Source organism: Phlebotomus papatasi, chromosome 1, assembly GCF_024763615.1.
Source record: "Phlebotomus papatasi isolate M1 chromosome 1, Ppap_2.1, whole genome shotgun sequence".
NCBI classification, from domain to species: Eukaryota; Metazoa; Arthropoda; class Insecta; order Diptera; family Psychodidae; genus Phlebotomus; species Phlebotomus papatasi.
Window position 1 is genome coordinate 27,277,988 of NC_077222.1, and position 20,339 is coordinate 27,298,326.

General features: G+C 33.6%; 2 protein-coding genes across 3 annotated transcripts in view; one reads left to right on the forward strand and one right to left on the reverse strand.

The window, feature by feature from the left end:
* Window positions 1-20,339, forward strand: part of LOC129799562 (orexin/Hypocretin receptor type 1-like) — a 158,682-nt gene that overhangs the window by 108,105 nt on the left and 30,238 nt on the right. The window lies entirely within an intron of this gene.
* Window positions 11,691-18,574, reverse strand: LOC129799557 (uncharacterized). Its single transcript, XM_055843575.1, has 6 exons — window positions 17,996-18,574; window positions 14,163-14,735; window positions 13,888-14,101; window positions 12,512-12,687; window positions 12,285-12,447; window positions 11,691-12,222 (listed from the first exon to the last, which is right to left on the reverse strand). The coding sequence occupies exons 1-6, from the start codon at window positions 18,227-18,229 to the stop codon at window positions 11,801-11,803; spliced, it is 1,782 nt and encodes a 593-aa protein (XP_055699550.1). The 5' UTR covers window positions 18,230-18,574; the 3' UTR covers window positions 11,691-11,800.

Here is a 20,339-nt window from a genome sequence, read left to right on the forward strand (position 1 = left end):
AAATTATAAGTATAGGTTAAAAATTTCACGTATTTTTAATGATATGTGTGAAAATTTGACAGCAATTGGACCATTTTGATTCTCTTGTTGCAGCTGTTATAAGTAACCTATCTAAGTGCTTTTCCAAAATGGAACATTATGAATCTCGTTTTTTTTTTAATTAAACATTAAACAGTGTTATTTACGTAAAAACCAATAGCTCAAACAAGACAGATAATTAAGACCACTAATATTAGGATGACTCAGAATTGGTTTTCGTGTTTTAAGTGTGGCACCACAAATAAAATTATTTCAATATTTAATAAAGCTTTGAAAAATCAGCGATATTCCGTTGAGAGATCCTAAAGTGAAATTAAGGGAGTTAGTTAATATTATTAGAATGGCTTATGATCATTTATTTAACCTCCTACATGATATTTTGGGTATGAAAAAGCTTTTACTCCATTACTGCTGTTTTTATTGACTTTGTACCAAAACTGAAAAAAGAAGCAAAATTACCAAAATTACATGAAGATGAGTTTTAAGTGATCCTTCAGCCGCTATATAGCCGGAAGGCAAGAATAAAAGGGAGTTTTACTTGAAGAGAGTTTACTTACTTGACAAACTAAAATATAAAAAAAAATATAAAAATATGGTCTATTTTGGATAGTTTTTGATAGACTCCTTTTCGGTCGGGATTAAAAAGTTGGATAGTAATTGAAAACGGGGAAAACTTTATATCGATTTTTATTGGTCTCCCCCTGATAAATAAAATCGAATTTAATCAAAAATAGTTATTTTTACTCATCCTACGAACTTATTGGATGACTTTTTACTCCTCCCTCTTTGAGTTCGAGTAGAATAATAATAAATCATATTGGACAAAAAACAAATGATCAGGAAAAAAATTATAATATTATCAGCAGTATTTAAATGAAAAGTAAAATATCAAATTTTGGTCAGTAAAAAACATAAATCTTACTGATCATTTATAAGCTTCTTTAGATTAAATCTTAAATAAACTAAATTAAACAACTCTGTAGTATACAATAAATATACAACTGAGGAATTTCAATTTATTTAAAATAGTTGTAGGGAAGTTTGATTAAAATGTTATAAGAAATGAGTGGGTAATTTGAGTGAAAGCTCAGCGAAAGTTAATCAATATGAGGCTTTAGCAGTCTCACAAAAGAAAAGAAGGATGAGGTGGTGAAAATGAAAGGAGCAAGAATTGAAAGTGAAAGTCAGGCGTGTTCTTTAACTACTTGACTTGGGAAATGAAAAGGAGAGAACTCAATGATTCTCTTAACGCCTCACTAACTGATAGCTCTGAGTCGTCTACTTTTTTTTTGTGGGTGTTGAGTGATTTTCTGTACGAATGAGTGAAAATTAGGGTCAAAACACCCAATCTTCCTCATGCTAAACTTGGTAATCAGACAACATCCAACTCTTGATTTAAGGAAAAAGGGCTTTATCGTTAACGCATATGGTATGGGTGGCCAAAATAGCAAAAGGGGCAGACTTAATTGGCACTATAGCCTTACTGATTGTAACTCTTATTCACTCTCACTTCTCAATTTTCTGCCTAAATATTGGCCATGAAGAAGGAACTGAATGATATCAATATCACTTACCCTTCACCCATGAACCTATCATTAATGTAAATTTCTTGAGGCGAAAGTGTCAGATTTTGAATCTTATATGAGAAAACTGGGGTATCAAATGGATTCAAAGGAGTTGATACGTTGGGTTGGTGAATGGACCAAGGAAGATATAAAACGCCCATCTATTGAGCATCTTGTCACTTTTTCTTACCATAATATTAGACCTTTTGAAAGAGACTGTCTCTCTCACTTTCCAAAATACAATTTTCTACTTGTTCTCTCAAAGCACAAAATTCAATTTAGACGATATGGGAACTAGCCCCCAAGAATTTACCCCCTTGGGGCTTTCACTTTTCTTTTCAACACGTGTATCTGTTACCAACCTCAAGAGACATACGAAAACGAACCATGATTAAATTTCTTCTCAAACTATTTAAATCACAAAGTTTGTCCAAAAAAAAATCTCCAGTCTGAAAATTCCAACATCAAAGTCAATATTTACACGCAGGAGAAGAGAATTTTCCATCACTTTGGCGAAATAGAAACACAAACAAAACTTTAGGTAGCAAAAAAAGTCATTTTGTGGTATGCTTTTGAGCTTTGATTTGGCTTTTTTTTATAAAAACTTTTGTATGTATTATGTCTATGGATATTGAAAAATAGGAGGAAATTTTATTGTCAGAATAACCTCTGATTTATGCACATAATGATTGCTTTAGCATGTGCAAAGGCAATGATTGAAAACGAAACAATTCAATTTAATATCCCATCCCTATAACACAACCATCTGCAATTTTTAAGAGTTAGGAAATTTCCATGGATAATTCTATAACATTCAACCAGGATTGTCCTATACATTTTTTGATATAAGGTCGCGCAGCAATTTGAGAAATGTTTCAGTATAGAGGAAACTGGAGCAGTGTCGCACAATTTTAAAAGTGCTGATTTTACTGAATTTTCCAAGTACATATTGTGTTTTAGGAATATGAAGATGATCATCGAGTCTAATAAGGATGCTAGAAAATTAATCAGTTTTATAGAAAAATAAAAGCTTTGCGGAATGCTCAAACCTACGAGATAGAGCTATCCATGAATTACAGTGGGTGTCAATAGTTTGTTGCCTTTTAAGTTTAATAATATTAAGTTGGTTGCATGTTTTGACCATTTAAAATTAGTTTTTTAAACGAGGCAACAAACTTTTCATTTCTCAAAAATGACCAACTTTAGGAAAACAATTGTATTTGATATGAAATAAAATATTTTTTTTTTGAAAAATATAAATAATATCTACGGATTATAGGGAACTCATCTGAAAAAACAAAAATTTGAAAAAGTAATTTTTTTTATAATTTCTAATTTTTATAATTTTTTTCACTTGATTTTTCAAACATGCTTTAGGCAACAAACTATTGATACCCACTGTATCTTTTTGCATATTTTTTGAGTGTATACCGGTTTATTAACGATTAAATTCAATCGCAAATCAGAAAACAATACTGAACTAAAAATTGGCAAAAAACTGTGCATTTTAGAATGTTCTTGTCATTAGTAACATGCTTCCGCGCAAATTAAAAGCGGTGTACGAAAATAAATCAATTATAATTACTTAACCAAATCATTACCGATTGAAACTGCTGTAACCAGATAAGAAATGTCAAATGTAGAGCGTACGGCCTATTCGAAGCATATTAACCCTGTCGACGGCTGTATCCTACTAATACAAATCCTTTATGTCTTTCACACGCCCAATCCATACCATCCTAAGGCAGATGCTGATGGTTGTTATACAGTATAGACTCTCTCTCAATTGGGCATTTGGGTCAAAAGTCATCCGGTTTATTGATAGATTTGGGTGTTAAAGCCTTTGTAAATTCCACAAAAAGTGCTCAATTATAAAGAATCACTATAAAATAGGAAGAACTACAGCGAATTTGAGCAAATTAGCTTCATAATTGATCGATAAAATTATCAACAAAATTTTTCGACCGATTGAAAAAGAGCCGATTGAGTGAGAGTCTACTGTATGGTGCTCTTGTTGCTTATGGCAATTAACATCGGTACTTCAGTGAGTGAGCATCAGTCGCCATGGACAGTTCACTCTCAGGAAGTTGAAATAAGGGTGACAAACTCAGTTCCCCATTTTCCCTCTATAAGTTTGTAATTTTATTTAGATGAGTCACATCAGGGCAAGATCTTTCTAAAGATCTTTCTAAAGATCTACACAAGATCTTTCCAAAAAATCCAAATTCAATTAAAAAGGCTGAAAAATTGTCCCTACCATAATGATTGACTTTTGACCTTCAATAATTCAAAATAGCGCATTTTTCGGTCATAGCTATGTTTGGGCCAAATGTTCATCTGAAATACCTCTAAAAGATGGCTTTGGAGGGTATGGAGGGCTTAGAGGAAAAAGGAAAAAAAAAGATTGTCCGAGATAATGTCCACATGAGAAGTCATCGAAGACCGATAGTTGATCTATATTACCGTTTGACTTCTAGATCAGGAACATACTTAAGGTCAAGTAAAAAAATAATGATTTCCGAAAAAATAATTAAATTGTTCGTACTTCACCGATGCAGATCGATGCTGGCAAGGTCTAAATTTCAAGACCTATCCATAAAATCTAAAATTAACTAAATCGGTTAAAAAATGAGCCCTCCAAAGTGATTGACCTTTGTTTATTTATTGAAGGGTACCCGACGACCGGAAATTTATAAACTTTAGAGCGGTGCCAAGTTAGAGAAAATTGGATTATATAACTGTTCTCTCTTTGAGTTCGAACAGTAAAATTATGTTATTTATCACCAAATCTTTAGGATAAATATCTCACATTTCCTGGGGTAGATTTGTACACTTCTTTTTTATGTTCTGCAGTAACTTTTGCCATTGTTCTTAATATTCTAAAGATATTAAAACTGTGAATATTTCTCAACAAAATCTACACACTTACAACATGTAAGATAAGATTTTGACAGGGGTTAGTTCTCCATTTTGGATTACCGATGCATCCAGGCCACAATTGGATTCCCCACTCCTATTTTATCTTATCCCCCGAAACGGGTAGCCGCTCCATATTTCAGCTCTGTGGACAACCAGTGCTGCTACTATATCACAGGAACTAATCTCGGTGTGTGTTTTGGATCAGTGACAGTGAATATTTGTTCTAAACTGCCATTGTGCAGTGCTACCCCATTTTCCCCAACGAATCTACATAGGGGGAGGTGGGGCTACTTTGAGATGTGGGGTTACATTGTTATACGATTTTTTCGCATATTTCTAAAGAAAACTGTTTTTTGAGATGATGGACTTTGGATAGATAAAACAATTGTGGATTTATATAAAATAATTGCAAGGATCAGCTTCCTTTAGAAATAGACGAAAAACTCGTATAACAATATAGCCCCACAGCTCAAAATAGCCCCACCTCCCCCTACAGCGCTCTTGAAACTAACCATAAAAACCGGTGGCAGCCAAAATCCCGAAAGCCAAAATCCCGAATTTTCAAAATCTTAAAAGGGATGAAATTATAGGGAGGAAAATGTTTAGAATAATTTCCTAAGACCAGAAGATTTCCCTTTGCCTCCAGCAAGCGCGGGTACAATCGTGAGAGTAGCTGTGACACTTTTAATTTTTGGGATTTTGGCTTGCGGAATTTTGGTCCATTCAGGATTTTGGCTTTCGGGATTTTGGTGTTCAGGATTTTGACCGCGGGACCCTATGAAAACATTATGCGGAACTTTCTTTGGAACGAGCGAAATTTTCCCTGGAATTCCATAGACTTTCTTACAGGAATACGCTATGGGGTTTTCAATAGAAACTTTTTATATATCTTTTTTATATTTATTAAAATTGCAACGATCAATTTCTTCGACCATTAATTTTACAACTGCACCACAAATATAACATGTGTTAGAATATGGTATAGATATATTGATTTATCTAACAAAAACTCTTTTTTTATTATGAGGTCTTTATAATGAAAATACCATAAAATATCTCTGACAAAATTGAGAAAATTGCAAATTGAAATGTCGTGGTAATGGGGACATCCTTGGATGCTTTTGCACTTCATGTGGCTTCTGCTAGGGAATATAGAGGAGCGTTTGGAAAATTCTGACCGCCCATTCTGTCGCCACTTGACCATTATACTGTGATTGATTCACCCTCGTTAATTTGCGTCATCCAACGTTCTTTTTTTTTCAACCTACAGACTCGTTTATTTTTTCATTTGGGCCAAAACCATTGAAACTGTCCCACAAATCCTGTCTCACTAGGTCAGTTATTCACCATCAAAAGCTACTTCAGTGGACAAATCAATTACATACGGGCTCATGCGACTAATTCATAAATTTCTTCTAACCAAATCATATGAATGGAAAACTGAAGAATTGATATTGGGGATTGTGCGTGGGCTTTTTTCTCAGGATTGACTGAAGATTTATGATTCAGGGTAACAATAAAAGTTGCTGATTCATGTGACAGGAAATTAGTCCTATTGCATCATTTATGGGCCATTCTTTTACACGTTAATTTGTGTAGGGATGTAGGGCTTTGTGATACTTTCCTGTGGTTCTCTACAAATTGGACGTAATTAATTTTGAAGCTTTCCAAGATTGGTATAACATGATGATAATTGAAATTGGATTTTGGGAATTTTATAGCTAAAACTCTGGATAGATAAATCATATTAACTCTTCTACCTTTCCTTAATATCGTGCTTTGATTAAGTTTTTGGATTTGTAATAATTTTGGACAGGCATAGACGAAACGGTTAGAGATGATGATTTAGAGTTTTCGGCGTACCCAGATAAATGCACTGAGATAAAAAAGAGGGTGCGATTAACTTTTATTCCTCGTAACTTTAACACTTTTTAGGTGTAAAAATATATCAACATTTTTAAGTGTTAATTTTACACCCTTTTGAGTGTAAAATTAACATGAAAAAGGGTAACTTTAACCCATAATACACCTAAAAAGCATAATATTTACACCGATTTCTGATCAATATTGCAGGGTAAAATGAACATTTCCGGAATATTATTTTAACTTTTTCGGATTTCTCTTAGTATGTATTCCGTGAAAATAAACGTTAGTGTGTTCTACAAATCATGTAATATAGAATTATGCGTACTTAAAGAATTGACGTATAATTCTACGAAGCAAGATTGTTGAATAGAAGTCTTGCTTTCTCTATATTCTTGGCTTTAGGTGCTATTAATCAACTGATTACTTCTTGAATAGAACGACTTATGCTGTAATCGATCCTTCTCTTGTGCTATCTTTAGTGACAATACTGCGCCTAAAATAAGACACTATAGAAGAAGCTATTGGATGTTCTGTGGCAATTGAGCTTTTAGTCACCTCGTGTGTGTCACCCATGGGGCTTTCATTTGGTCTCTTAAGAACATCAATTGACTAAATGAGTCACGCACTCAAAGGAGCTTCTGAGAAGGCAAGACAACATAATCAGACATAATAATTTAATTTCCTACCAATTATCTAATTTATTGTTTGACCCCTTGAACTCTGATGTCTATATAGTTATAAGGACTAAAATTCAATTTGACAATTTTGAACAATGGATGTGGGTGAGACAGTGAAAATGGCAAATGGTTTTTGGGGGTTATGGAGTTTTCATAATGCATAAGAAAATTTAACGAATATCCTCCGCTCATCCAATTAACACATAAATTGTCCATTTTGCTTTTACCCATCAAAAATTTGCAATTTAAATCGAAATAATTTGGCCAAAAAATTTATAAATGGAAATTTATGAGGGACACATGAAAATTGAAAATGCTCAACGACAGTCTTGGTAATCCCCACAGCAAATATATGCTGCCCTTGAACTTGAAATAAAGTTCACAAGTCTATTGACTTCCGTTGAAATCTAAATTAAACCTAATTTTCGCGATTTTGAGCTTATGTAAAAAAAAAGATGTATATAGAGAAAAGCTGATGAAAATCGTTAGAAAAAGTGTCATTCACACTTTGTGTGAAAGTCTCCTTCAGGTTTTTTTCAACACTCTCCTTTGTTTATTTGTTCTCATTTTTTCTGGAGCAGAAAATGCGTGGTGACGGCGAGAAAAATTAATACCAATAAGCCCTTTTCAGCTCATGGTACCTGGTGATTGCTTAATGTTCCACTGAAAGGTGTTCCCAAGTCAAAATGCATAAAAAATAAGGTTAGGTGTTAACCAATAAGGTTAGGTATTGAAATTTCGTTCCCAAATAGTACATAATAGGGTGCCGATGTATTTCTTAAAATTTCTTTGATCGTTTGCAAAGAATAATGAAATGTAAAATTTCAAATAATTTGTTTTGTAGTCCAGTTTTAGATTAGATTAGATTAGATTACAGTGGGGGCGGTTCCTCGCGGAACCGCTGCACCCAGGCCTCCTTTTGGGTCCATTATGCATCCCCGGTTAAATTAATCCCCGTTAACTCTTTCGCGTCTTTAGGGTCATATATGACCCGGGGAAAAAAGTTTCTTTTTGGCTATTTACATTAATTGAAATCTAACTGGAGTCTTGAGAAAATGAGCCAAGTATCTTACATCCTTCTATTATGATGTCGTGCACGAACAGATAGATTTCAATTAATGTAAATACCCAAAAAAAACTTTTTTCCCCGAGTCATGACATTACCCTAAAGACGCGAAAGAGTTAAGGGCAAGACGGTTCAAGCCAGCCCGTTTTTCGGATAAACTCCATTAAACAGGGCGGCTTCAGTCTTGATAGGTCTTCATCAGATAGTACCGCTTTACCTTTCTACTTAAAACCTTTCCAGTTTTAAGTAGAAATACGAAATTCAATCAATTTTCTAGTATTTCATTGTCAATTTGTTATTGCGTCTGTAATTTATGCAAAACCGTTTGGATGTTGTTTGGTATTTTGAGGTATAGATCCGATTCTGTTGTATTGATTGAATTCTCTATCAGGAACTAGAACATCTTTTAACTGATAATTCTCTAGAACAGATGAAGTTGATTTAGTCGACACAAGAAGCTCTGTGGTCTCAAATTAGTCAGAAAACATTGAATAATATCACGAACTTTAAACAAAGACATAACGATAACCAAAACTATGTGTAGATTCATAAAAAATGAGCATGTTTTTTAGCACATTACTGTTCTCAAGTACTAAAAAGACCATGACTGTTCCCACATGTTATTTCAATTAATGTCAGATGGCATTGTGATCAGGTGAAAGCTTGCTCGGCGGGAATATTCGAATTCGGATTTCGGTTGGGAAATCGACAAGATTAATTTAATGTTTTCACTTTCATAGTATTTTCAACATTTTCTTTATCATGATTGACAAGATATAAGGTTCTTCTCTCTACAAAAAAACTTCATATTTTCCCCAGTCCTCGTCGTGTTCCAAAATCACCAAATAGTCATGACAGGAACCAACACAAAAGAAAAATTCAACCGAAATCCGAATTCTAATATTCCCTCCGAGCAAGATTTCACCCGATCACAATACCATCTGACATTCAGTCAGTGTGGAGTAACCTGCCATGTCAGCTTGGTGGCGTGATGGATTTGGATGGCAGGGAGTTGACAACTTTAGCCTCAACCGATTTTCCAAGGTTTTCCATGAGTTTTCCCGTGAGTTTTCAGTGGGTAAAAGTCGGCGAGCAGCATTAATATTCTCTACTCATTATTTTCCTTGAAATGACGTATGGGAACAGACATGGTCTTTTTTAGTAGTTGAGAACAGTAATGTGCTAAAAAAAACACGTCACTTTTTCATTGGAATAGCACCATTATAGCCACGCTGGTAAAAATATAAGGGTTAAATTGATCAAACTGGTAAAAATGAAAGGATCACTGAGGATCCTTTGAAAGTGTCCCTGTTTTGACACTTATTAACCTCCGGAATAAACGAACAAAAACAGTGATAAAGTGATCTTTGGTGTTCGCTCAGATGAGAAAAATATGGTATCAATAATAAGTTCGTGATAAAACATAATCTAACGTGATAAATTTGCATACAAAATTTCAAGAGACACTAGTAATTCTTTCAAAGGTTCAAATATGATCCATCCTTTCGAAAAGGATCAATTTGACCCTTTTATTTTTACCAGTGCACGATATTGACTTTTAACGAAAATTAAGTATTCATCAAAACAGAAAAAACCTTTAGAGCAACGAAGGAATTTTTTACCTTTTGATTTTATTTTTTAATTGGTATTTTTTGCGTAAACCGTAAACTGCCGTAAACCCATTTTTGTAAAGATTTAGGATTTTTACTGTTCAAAATTTGATATTTTACTTCTGATTATTTTACTTACTGTTTATGTGGTTTTTACTGTACTAAAACTAAAAAAAAACCAGAAAAGGTGGATTTTCTATTTCAGATGTGGTAGAATATTTTCTGCTACTCTCTGTCGAACTGAAATTCGTCATTTAAAGAATTTATTAATATGAAGAAGTTTGATTTGATCAAAACAGTTCTAATGTTATTGGATTTGTCGTCCAGATTACGGGCTGTAGACCTAAGGTTTAGCCGTATGGCCTAACTTCTCTAATTTCTTATTAACACTAAACCTACCGACCGTTTTAGCTTGTTTTTCCTAGCGTGTTCGGCCAAATGACAGAGCGCGATAGGGTAGGACACTCAACATTTTTTTCTTGAAAAGGAGAAAAAATAAAACTTAAACACTGAATAATATATTGCATAAATATTTTAAAAAATTCAAAAAGTTTCATAGCGACATTATACCGCATAAATTTGTATTAATTTTAAAAAGTTTTTAAACCGGTCAAGTTGACCGGTCTTGTTAGAGTTAGTGTTAATCAGGATTTTTGGAAACAATGACTTGGAACTGGATAACGAACAAGGGCACATATTTTGTTGTTTTGTTGTTTTAGATGTAGAAAAACCACTAAAATTTCTTATTGATTGGGATTTTGAGGCTTTCGGGAACTGGACTAAATCGTCACTCTGAAACACAATTGTTTCTAATGGGCTCGCGGGATTAGGATAATTCGGTTAGAATTCCACACCTTTCGTTCGAGGACAATGTTCTGATTCGGTTCTAAGGTGTTCCTAATACCTGCTAAGATGGGTCCCGATAAAAATCCCGAACGACAAAATCCCCAAAATGGGCCAAAATCCCGAAATCTTCTGTGCCTTAGGAAATTATTCTAAACATTTTTTTCCATATAATTTCATCCCTTTCAGGATTTTGAAAATTCGGGATTTCGCCTGTCGGGATTTTGGCCTTTTCGGGATTTTGTCTTTTGGGATTTTGGCTTTCGGGATTTTGGCTGCCACCAGCTAAGATATAATCCTGACTTAATCAATTGCAACTGAAATATTTACCACAAAGAACAAAGAAACAGTTCTCAATTTTCTGGTGACCTGAATTTAGAAAATCTTTAAAATATAAAAATAGGATTGAGACATGGATTCTACATCTTTATCCTGCTGTATCTTGTCAACCTTTTCAATGTAAGAGCTTATAAGAAAACTGTAAATCTACATCACTTACCGTTCTTGCAGCTAGAAGCGGTAGACCTACGAAAAGGCTGTTCGATATTGCACAGTATTTTATTAATAGGGTCAGTAAAAAGAAAATCTTAAATTGCAATTTTATGAATATAGAATAATTAAATATTATTGGCAAAGATAAGATTTCTTTGGAGCGGTTTTAAGGGATTAACCAAAATCTAGAATAAATTGTTCATAGTTTAGTTTAACGTTTGTAGTAGCACAGAAGCTGTGATTACAAAAAAAGCTACAGCTAAATAAGAGAAATTCACGGAGCTGGGAACGGTGCCATGAGTTCGAAACATCCTTTCAATTAATACCCTTTGTCACCCAGCATGGAAATTAACCCAGTGAAAATGATTTAAGGCAGAAAAAAGAGGCAAAAACTGAGTTTAATTACTATAGAATACCCTCTTCTATGTGCAAATGCTTCAGTCTTTTGTCAAATCCATTCTCATCATTGCCTTTTGATGAATATTTATTTTTAGACGAACATTATATAAAAAAGGTCCTTTAGTGCGTTGTTGAGCTTTTTTTTACGTTCGAATATTAAAGCTTCGTATAAGTGAGTATTTAATGGATTTTTGAGTGGCAATAAATTTCAAGATTTTTATTTCAGAATTATTTTAATTCATAGTCTTATACATCATTTTGTCTAACTCTAAATAATGGCTTGTAGTTTGTAGAGTATTTTATTAGGAAAAGTGGATAAGTTCCTTAACTATTCAATTTTCCTAGGAGATTGATAATTTTGGGCTGACATTCAGGGGATTCGATTTTGAAGAAGTATTGCTGGAAAAATGTCCAGACGTACTTAGACTTCATCGGGTAGTTGATGTTGAACACAAAGCAAAGCTTCAACACGGTGTCGACACATTTGACGAAGGTGGGTAGTTGATAGAGGATTCCGTCAAAGTCCACGTAGAATTCTTGTAGGTCCTCAAGCGCTTCTCCAACGACGATAATTTTGGGCTCTGATGGATCCCACTTATCTCTCTCATTGTCCAGATTCATGATGTCATCGATCATGAGTACAAGATCACGCTGAGCCTCTGTAATGGACACTTTGATACGACCAGGAAGAACTGGTGGATGCATCACAGCGTGCATCAACAGGGCAGTTATACAATCCTTTGTATCTGGTGAAGAAACTCAGGAAATGTTAGAAGAAATTGAAGTTTTCTGTATTAGACCATTTTACCTTTGTTGACGTCAAAGTTGTCCAGCATCTCGAGATGCTTAGCACTCCACTTGTCTTTGACCTCAGTCCTATAGATGTTATGGATTTTCTCAGAGAATGAATCATAATTAACTAGCAAGTCCACAGATTTATCAGGATACATCACCGCAAAGTCTACATCAATCTGCAGGATGTTAAAAAAAACAATTAAGATTTTCTGTAGAAAATTTCTGAAATTGACATTATACCAGTTCAAATCCTTGAGGATCACGGTATCTCGGCCATTTCTCAATAGTCTTTGAAGCATCAGCATCGTGTCTTATTTCATTGAGACGATATGGAGATGACTTTTTCCATTCACTGACTACATCCTCCCAAGGATCAGTCGCATTAAAAAGCCACTGTTTCATGGCTAAGTATTGTTCTACAAGTTTTCAGATAAGTTTCAATTAGATGAAGGTTTGACTGCTTGAACATTAAAAGAAAGAATAACTTCTAGATCTTTGATATTTCTACATGTTCATATTTAAAATTCTTACCGTGCTATCACACTAGGATTTTTTCAATTTGTAAATTCAATTTAATTTTCAGATGAATTGTTCCTATGCTTTATTTTGCATTCAAAATCATTTAAATTGATAGATTTTCGCTTATTTATTGATTAATACTTGGCCCACCAAAACATGTTTAAATATGAAAAAATAACATAAATGTCGTTGCTCAATTAAATTTGAATTCAGCAAAATAAAATGTTAAAATTGCTCATTCATTTCAATTTTATTGCAGTTAAAGTAGCCTTTTGAATCAAATTGTTCTTTTTAAATTTATTAACACGTAATTAATGTAATTAATTATAATTTGTAGCCAAAAAAATAAAATAAGTACAATGATTAGTAATAAACTTGTACGCGAATGAAGTTTCAGTTTTGGGAGTAATTTGTTGAGTTCCTCCAAAGCAATTCGAAGAACATTGTTGTGTCAAAAAATCGCAGTTCGGATGACTTCATACAGATTTTCAACAAGACTGTATGAGAGTCTCTTCATGAGCCTCCTTGCCTACAACCCTTTCTTATGGCTTTAGGGATTTATTTTGCATAACAGATAAGTGACTTACAACACATTTTAAGTATTATCACACATTTTCCGGAGTCATTCATAATCAAAAACCTCGCGGCACTCTTTAAAATTGAGCAAATTTCTTGCAAAATGTGTCCTGACTGTGAGAATTTTCAAGTAAATTCTAGAAATCTTTTAATGCTCAATTGGCTCAATTGAATTCAAAATTTAATTGTGAAAATCCTAGTGTGATGGGATCGTTAGAAATACTTTTAAAGTAATTTACGACTACTGTAATTGTTCTCAAGAGGTCTAAAGCAATGGCAATTGAATGAATTGGTAATGAACGCATTACTTAGACTATGGTATTCCAAGTTTGAATCCGTCGAATACGCTAACGATAGGGATACGTTTAACATACGTCAATAACCTCTAATTACTCCTCCTTAAAGTTTTTAAAGGTCATATTAAGTCGAACCTAATTATATAGCATATTTCCGGAGACTTTTTTTTAAGAACACTGTATTTATTAAAATGAAAACAATTTTAAAGAAATATCCTAACTTACCTTCTGGGTACTCCAATTGAAATCTAATACTATCCGTTAGATTTTCAAAAATTGGTGTTTGCGTCTGGTAACTCCCATAGGATGATCTTATACTTTGGACAATTGAATCCTCATCTGCTGCACGCATTTGTCGTTTCATGTTGTTGAATCGATCATAGAGCTTACCCCTTGGAGGCTTTCGCATCTTGTAGTTTGCTGGCATATAGTACGTTTCCTAAGTATCCAAAAAAATTCATTTGAATTTCTGGACAATTTTCAGGAAATGAAACGTTTACCTTGCATTCTGAAGGGAACAGTTGCTGAATCTTTGAGACATAGAACATGTAAATTTGGGCTGAGAGTGGCATCTTTGTCATTAAATGGTAGTTAGCAACAATCCTTGTCAGATTATTCTGATCTGATTTTCCCAGAATGTTGAATTTGCGATAATTCTCCAGGATTTTCTGTCCCTGGAAGCTTCTCTTGAGTTCAGCTTCCAAATCGAAACTGTCATCAAAGGTGCGTGAGCTTTCAGTGAAGTCTGAATTGGGAACTGTGGGCATAGGTGAATATGGCACGGGTTTGGCAGGAGGAAGCAGAGGAGTTAGACTGGGTTTGGTTTCTGGTGTTGTATGGGATTGGGGAGCCTGAATTGAGGGAGATGGTTGGCTCGTTTGTGGGGAATTATGACGGACTGGCTTGGAAATTGGTGTTAGCAAGGGCATTGCAATTGCTTTTGGGAGCGATGAACTTGCTTCTGGGGATGAGGATCTCGATGACATGGGTGATATGGAGAGGCCATCCAAGTCACTATCCATCTTGACCAATGTTTTCGGTTTGTTCGTGTCACAACAAATCAGTGATGGATGCTGAAGGGAAAGATGGTAGAGAATGTAAGATTGGTCATCTCGATAAACATTCATTACTTTGTCAAGATTGATACTTGAGAGTTGGAAAGTCGTCTTAATTCATTTTCTCCCAAAATTATACAATTATAAGCGCTCTTCAGAGTTCTAAGAGTTCTGTTTCATAATCAAGAACAGTCACAATTTTATTCATTACGCATTTATTATGTTCAGAAATAATTCAATTAATCATACGTAAACTTTAATTCAATCAATTACTAATTCTATTTCTTACTTATTCTAAAAAATGAAATAGGGGAAACTGGGGCACCACCAAACACGGGGTACCACCAAACACTGCGTTTTTTAAATCAGATATTCTACTTCTGAGGACAAGGCCTATAGGAATTTATAGGCACAATAGGGATGCTTGTCCATTGAAGAAATGGTCGAGATAATCCAAGTAGTTTAGAAATAAAAATTAGTGTTTGGTGGTACCCCGTGTTTGGTGGTGCCCCAGTTTCCCCTAGGTATTTAAATCTACTGTCCGAAAAATAAATCTAAAAATAGTAAAATTGAGTTAAAGTTTCTTAAAGTGTCATAAAAGTTCCCAAGTTCAAGGAAAGAATACGAAGTAAAGGGAGAGAGAGAATTCTCGATAAAGCAATAAATAAATGAAACCACAACTAAGGACAATATTTCGAGAACATGCCTGAGTAAATTTAATACATTGTCGGTAAAATTCCGACAAATTGTAAAATCTTATTTTATTTTCATATTTTCCTTCAAATCTGTAAAAATTGTAGTTTTTAAATTTTTCTGGATACACGTAAATACAGAAACTTGCTTATGTACAAGTAAGATTCATAAATGTCACGAGTCCTAGAGAATTCTCCATAATTTAAGAGTCTTTCATTTTCTCCTGATGGATGAAATCGGTTCATCGTACAAAAAATAATTTAAATTACAGCACACTTAGAGACCTAACTGTTAGAGATAGTATTTTAGAGTCCTCAAAGGACCTCAACCTCATAAAAACTCGTACCATTAGCGTGACTTTCTTTTATCCTGAACTTTTCTCAATTTACTCCAAAACCAAGTTTTTGAGAAATTTTGAAAAAGTCTACAGAAATTTTCTCAATGGACACTTAAAAGAAAATACGAAAATATTCTTGAACCATTCCTTATAACAGTTATTCAAGATCAAAGATTAAAAAGTTGAAGTGATCGTAGTTTTTTTCATCCCATTGACGCAAATTTAAATCAGAAGTAAAGGTCCTAGAACTCCTGACAAATCTGAACTGGCTCCTAACTGTCGTAAATCGATAGAAAAAGAATAATGAATGATCCTCAATTTTACTGTATTATTTAAATGCAATATCTTATGTGCCCTGCAAATCGATTCAAATCTGTTTTAAGGCAGTTAACAGTCTGAAATAAGTGTTGCTATTTAAAAAGCGCTTAAATCATCGCGTAGACAAGACGACTATTATGAACGCTCAGCGGTTCAGAATTTCATGATCTTTCAATAAAGTTCAAATCCAAGATGGCAATTTTTCTAAATCGCCTAGGCCATTTTTGAGATAAGTCAAAAAACGTTTTTTATGAGGAATGAAGGGGGGTGGTAATTTAAGGAACTTATTTCGCTAGAGAATATTGACTTGTGGGGGGGAGGTAATCGAAGACTGGAAGTCAATATCTCTTGCCATTTGACAGTCAAGATGGTGAGAAGTTGAATAACAAATTGAATTGTGAAAATCGGCCTCTCCTGGAGTTTGAGTAGTTAAAATTTAGTCGTCCGTACATATTTATTTTTCCATTTTTATTTCTAAAATGTTTATATTAAGATATATAATTATATCAATCTCTGAACATATTTTTTTGACTCCCCACGTTGTTTTCGAGATCAAATGTAAATATTTTTTTTACAGTATTGCCCAACGCACAATGATTTTTGTTTTGTAAATATGTTATTGACTTTTCAATGAGAGTGAATGAAACCTACATCTAGTCACCTCGCTCACTTTCATAGGAAATTTTGAAAACATATTTACAAACAAAATTTATTGTGCGTTAAACATATATCTTTATAAAACATAAATGAGAAGAATTTGTAGAGCTTTAAAAGAAAGCTTCAATATTTTGAAGCAAAATATTTTCTTTAGAACAATACGCCACTTGGGGAAAACTTGCGGGCTTTGCTTTTATTCTCGCTTTAAACACTTAATAGTTTTCCCATCTTCCTTTAGGCAATCTGACCTAGAAGCAATATATTTTAAATTTTAATAGCAGTTAAGCTGCACATTTTCCGAAAAAATATGTCAGAGTCATTAAAAGAATATGGGAAAAAATATGAAGTGTTTGAAGGCAGAATAGGTGCGAACCCTGAAACACTTCCCTTACACTTTAAATTCCTGGTAATTTGACTCAGATTTTTTACAGATGCGACATTATTGCATAGATAAACTCAAGAAAATTTTTAATGGTTTACTATTAAAAGAAATTGTGTTTTGTGCTGAACTAGGGGAAAGCTCACTACCTTAGAAGGACACAAGCTTCGGACAACTTAACTTTTGAGTTGCTAATGGATTTAACTTATATCTCTTTTTCAGAAAATATGAGGCATTGGACTAACTATTAATATACAATATTATAATAGGCCAAATTCAATGAATAAAAACTTGTTGAAAAAATGAGTTGTTCGAAGCTTGAGTTGTCCGAAGGTAGCGCCTTCCCATATCATATTATGATTATCTGAGTTATGTGCAGTGTAAACTATACTAAGATGCCACTCCTTTACTACATTTGTACAACAACCAAGGGTTTGAAAATTTAAAATTATGGAAAATCTTTAGTACAAACTTTCTGAGAGAAAACCTTATTATGAAGGTTCAGAAAATTCTCTATCTAAGTCTGTTAATTTTGTACTAATCGAAAAATCAAAAAAAAAAGAATCTCAAATGCCACTATAATAGCAGAAGAACGACATTATGAAATCTTCAAGAAATGTGTACATTATGTAATATGTATATTACAATATATTCTCGCAGTTGTGGTTTTAACAGTTTAGAAAAAAAATTTGTTGTGTAAAAAACAATGTGATAATTAAATATTTGCTTCTCTTTGATATGTTATGAATTTAATTATTCATTTTGCAAGTGATTTGAAACACGAAAGAAAACAAGAAACTTGAAGAATGCTTATGATGTTGGAAGAAAAGACAAATATTTAAACATTCCCCATCAATCAACAAAAATTTATGTTAAAAATAAAACATTACTTACCTTGTTCTCTTCGCGCCAATTTTGCAATTTGCACCGAAAAAATATTTTATCCCCAATCTGACTCCTTTTCGAGAAGATATCATTGAGATCGTGCTGATGCATTTGCCTTAGGATGGCTTTATTTGTAATGCCACACATGATAAGAGTCTTTATGATATTGGGTGATAGTTCCCATTCTTCAAATAAATGTATTATGGGGTATTTTTTGGCATTGTACTCAGCAGAGTCGACCATTTTTTTGTACAAACTAAACAATCGTTGGAACAAACGAGGGAGTGAGTGAGAAATAAAAATGTTGAGTCAACACTGGATGGCAGAAAATCAATTTTGTCTGGCTGTATCGCGGTGTTTTCTACCACTTTTGTAATGCCAAACACGCATCCACTGCGCAATTACCACCCGCAAAATGTTGATACAACAGAAGTTAATAGGTTTGTTGATTGTGCAAAGTGAACTTTGTAGAATTATGTAAGCCTTTAACTAATTTGTTAAAGCAGAATATTGAACAAGAGTCTTTTTTCTCACAACCAAATATTATGCCAAAATACGTCACTCACGCCAGAAGACTTTGGTACAACTGGATGCCGACAGCAATTCGGTGCTGGCACGATGCTGACCGAGCATGAGCGAAGCACCAAAACAGTCAAAGAAACTTTTAAACTCTACCATCAGACACTGTAGACTCGCACTGAAACATGTAAACATGCTACACTGTTAAGCATTATTGGTATCTTATGCTCTGCAAGTATTATCACTATCCTCTCAGTTTACCAAGAGGTTTCTTTTAGCGGTGGCACGAGCGTGTTAGCAAATGCTTCTCTGTGCTCGCAATAAGTGATTTTTTTCAGTGTTAATCAATGCGACTGCGAGTTGAATGTTGAATTGAAAGAGATTTTATAAAATCAACGAATGTGACCGAATATACTTCGTCAGCAAAGACTGCTGTATGTGTTAATTTGAAGAAGTTTCTGACTCTTTTACAAATCATTTCGACAAATACAAAGGGCAAGTCATTTTCTCTGTTGAAATCCTCTTAACATATAAATATTTCCATTTAGCTCAGCTATAAAATAGGTGAGACTGTTGAATGAGGGTGGTAGACAAAGAAACCCGCTGATTTATTAATAACTTAATACTAATTATTACTAATTAATTTTCAATTTATAAATGCTCCTACGGCTATTACATTAAGTATTTCCTAAGTAATTTAATAAGTTATTATTTCATCAATTATTTAATTTTAAGGAGTTGAAGAACATTCAACGGTTTAAAAAATATACAAATACGAAATAGAGGCTTCGTGGTGAATAGCAAAAATAATGTGACATTACTCACCCTTAACACTGAGTATACCTTATAAAAAAGCCTTGAACAGTCCTTAATGAAATAATTCGATTTAAGAATATGAAAAGTATTTTTATTAAGTACTTAAAGTAGGGTAAAGTAATATAAGTTGGACATAGTGTTACAAATTGGACAGAGATTTTTTCTTGATAAATACAGTACTAATTTTTTTAAGCACAACACTGAGAAAAAAAGAGGGTGCGATTAACTTTTTTCCTCATAACTTTAACACTTTTTAGGTGTAAAAATATATCAACATTTTTTAATGTTAATTTTATACCTTTTTAAGGGTAAAATTTACATGAAAAAAGGTAACTTTAACCCCCAATACACCTAAAAAGGGTAATATTTACACCGATTTGGATCAATACTGCAGGGTAAAATTAACATTTCCGGAATGTTATTTTAACTTTTTCGGATTTCTCTCAGTGAAGAAACCAATTATAAAACTAAAGCATTAAAAATATACAAATAAAAATGAAGTACTAAATTTATTAAGAAAAAAAAAACCCTGTCCAACTTATACCATTTTGTCCAACTCGTACCATGGTCCAACTTGTACCAATTTACCCTAAAGGAATCAGTTATTTATTTTATACCATGCCTAATTAAATACCAGCCCTACTAAATTTAGCATTGATAAATCATTCTCACCACTTTTTACGATTCGCGATTGATTTTTGTAATATTTGGGGCCTGTTTTCCTTCAGAAACCAACGAACTCAGAAATTTGGGAACAGATATCATTGGGGTCACTATCAGAGATGCTTACAAAGCAATTACTAACCCTCTAAGCCGAAACCCTGGGTCTACCAGTAGCGTTTTTCAGATGTACTCGTGCCTTGTCACTATATAAATTTTGACGATTTTATGTATATGCTATAGGGATTTTTCATCAAATTTAGCAATCAATGACGTAGATTCATTACGACAGTATCTCTGGACGGGGTCCCGGTAAAAATCCCGAAAATCAAAATCCCGAAAGCCAAAATCCCGAACG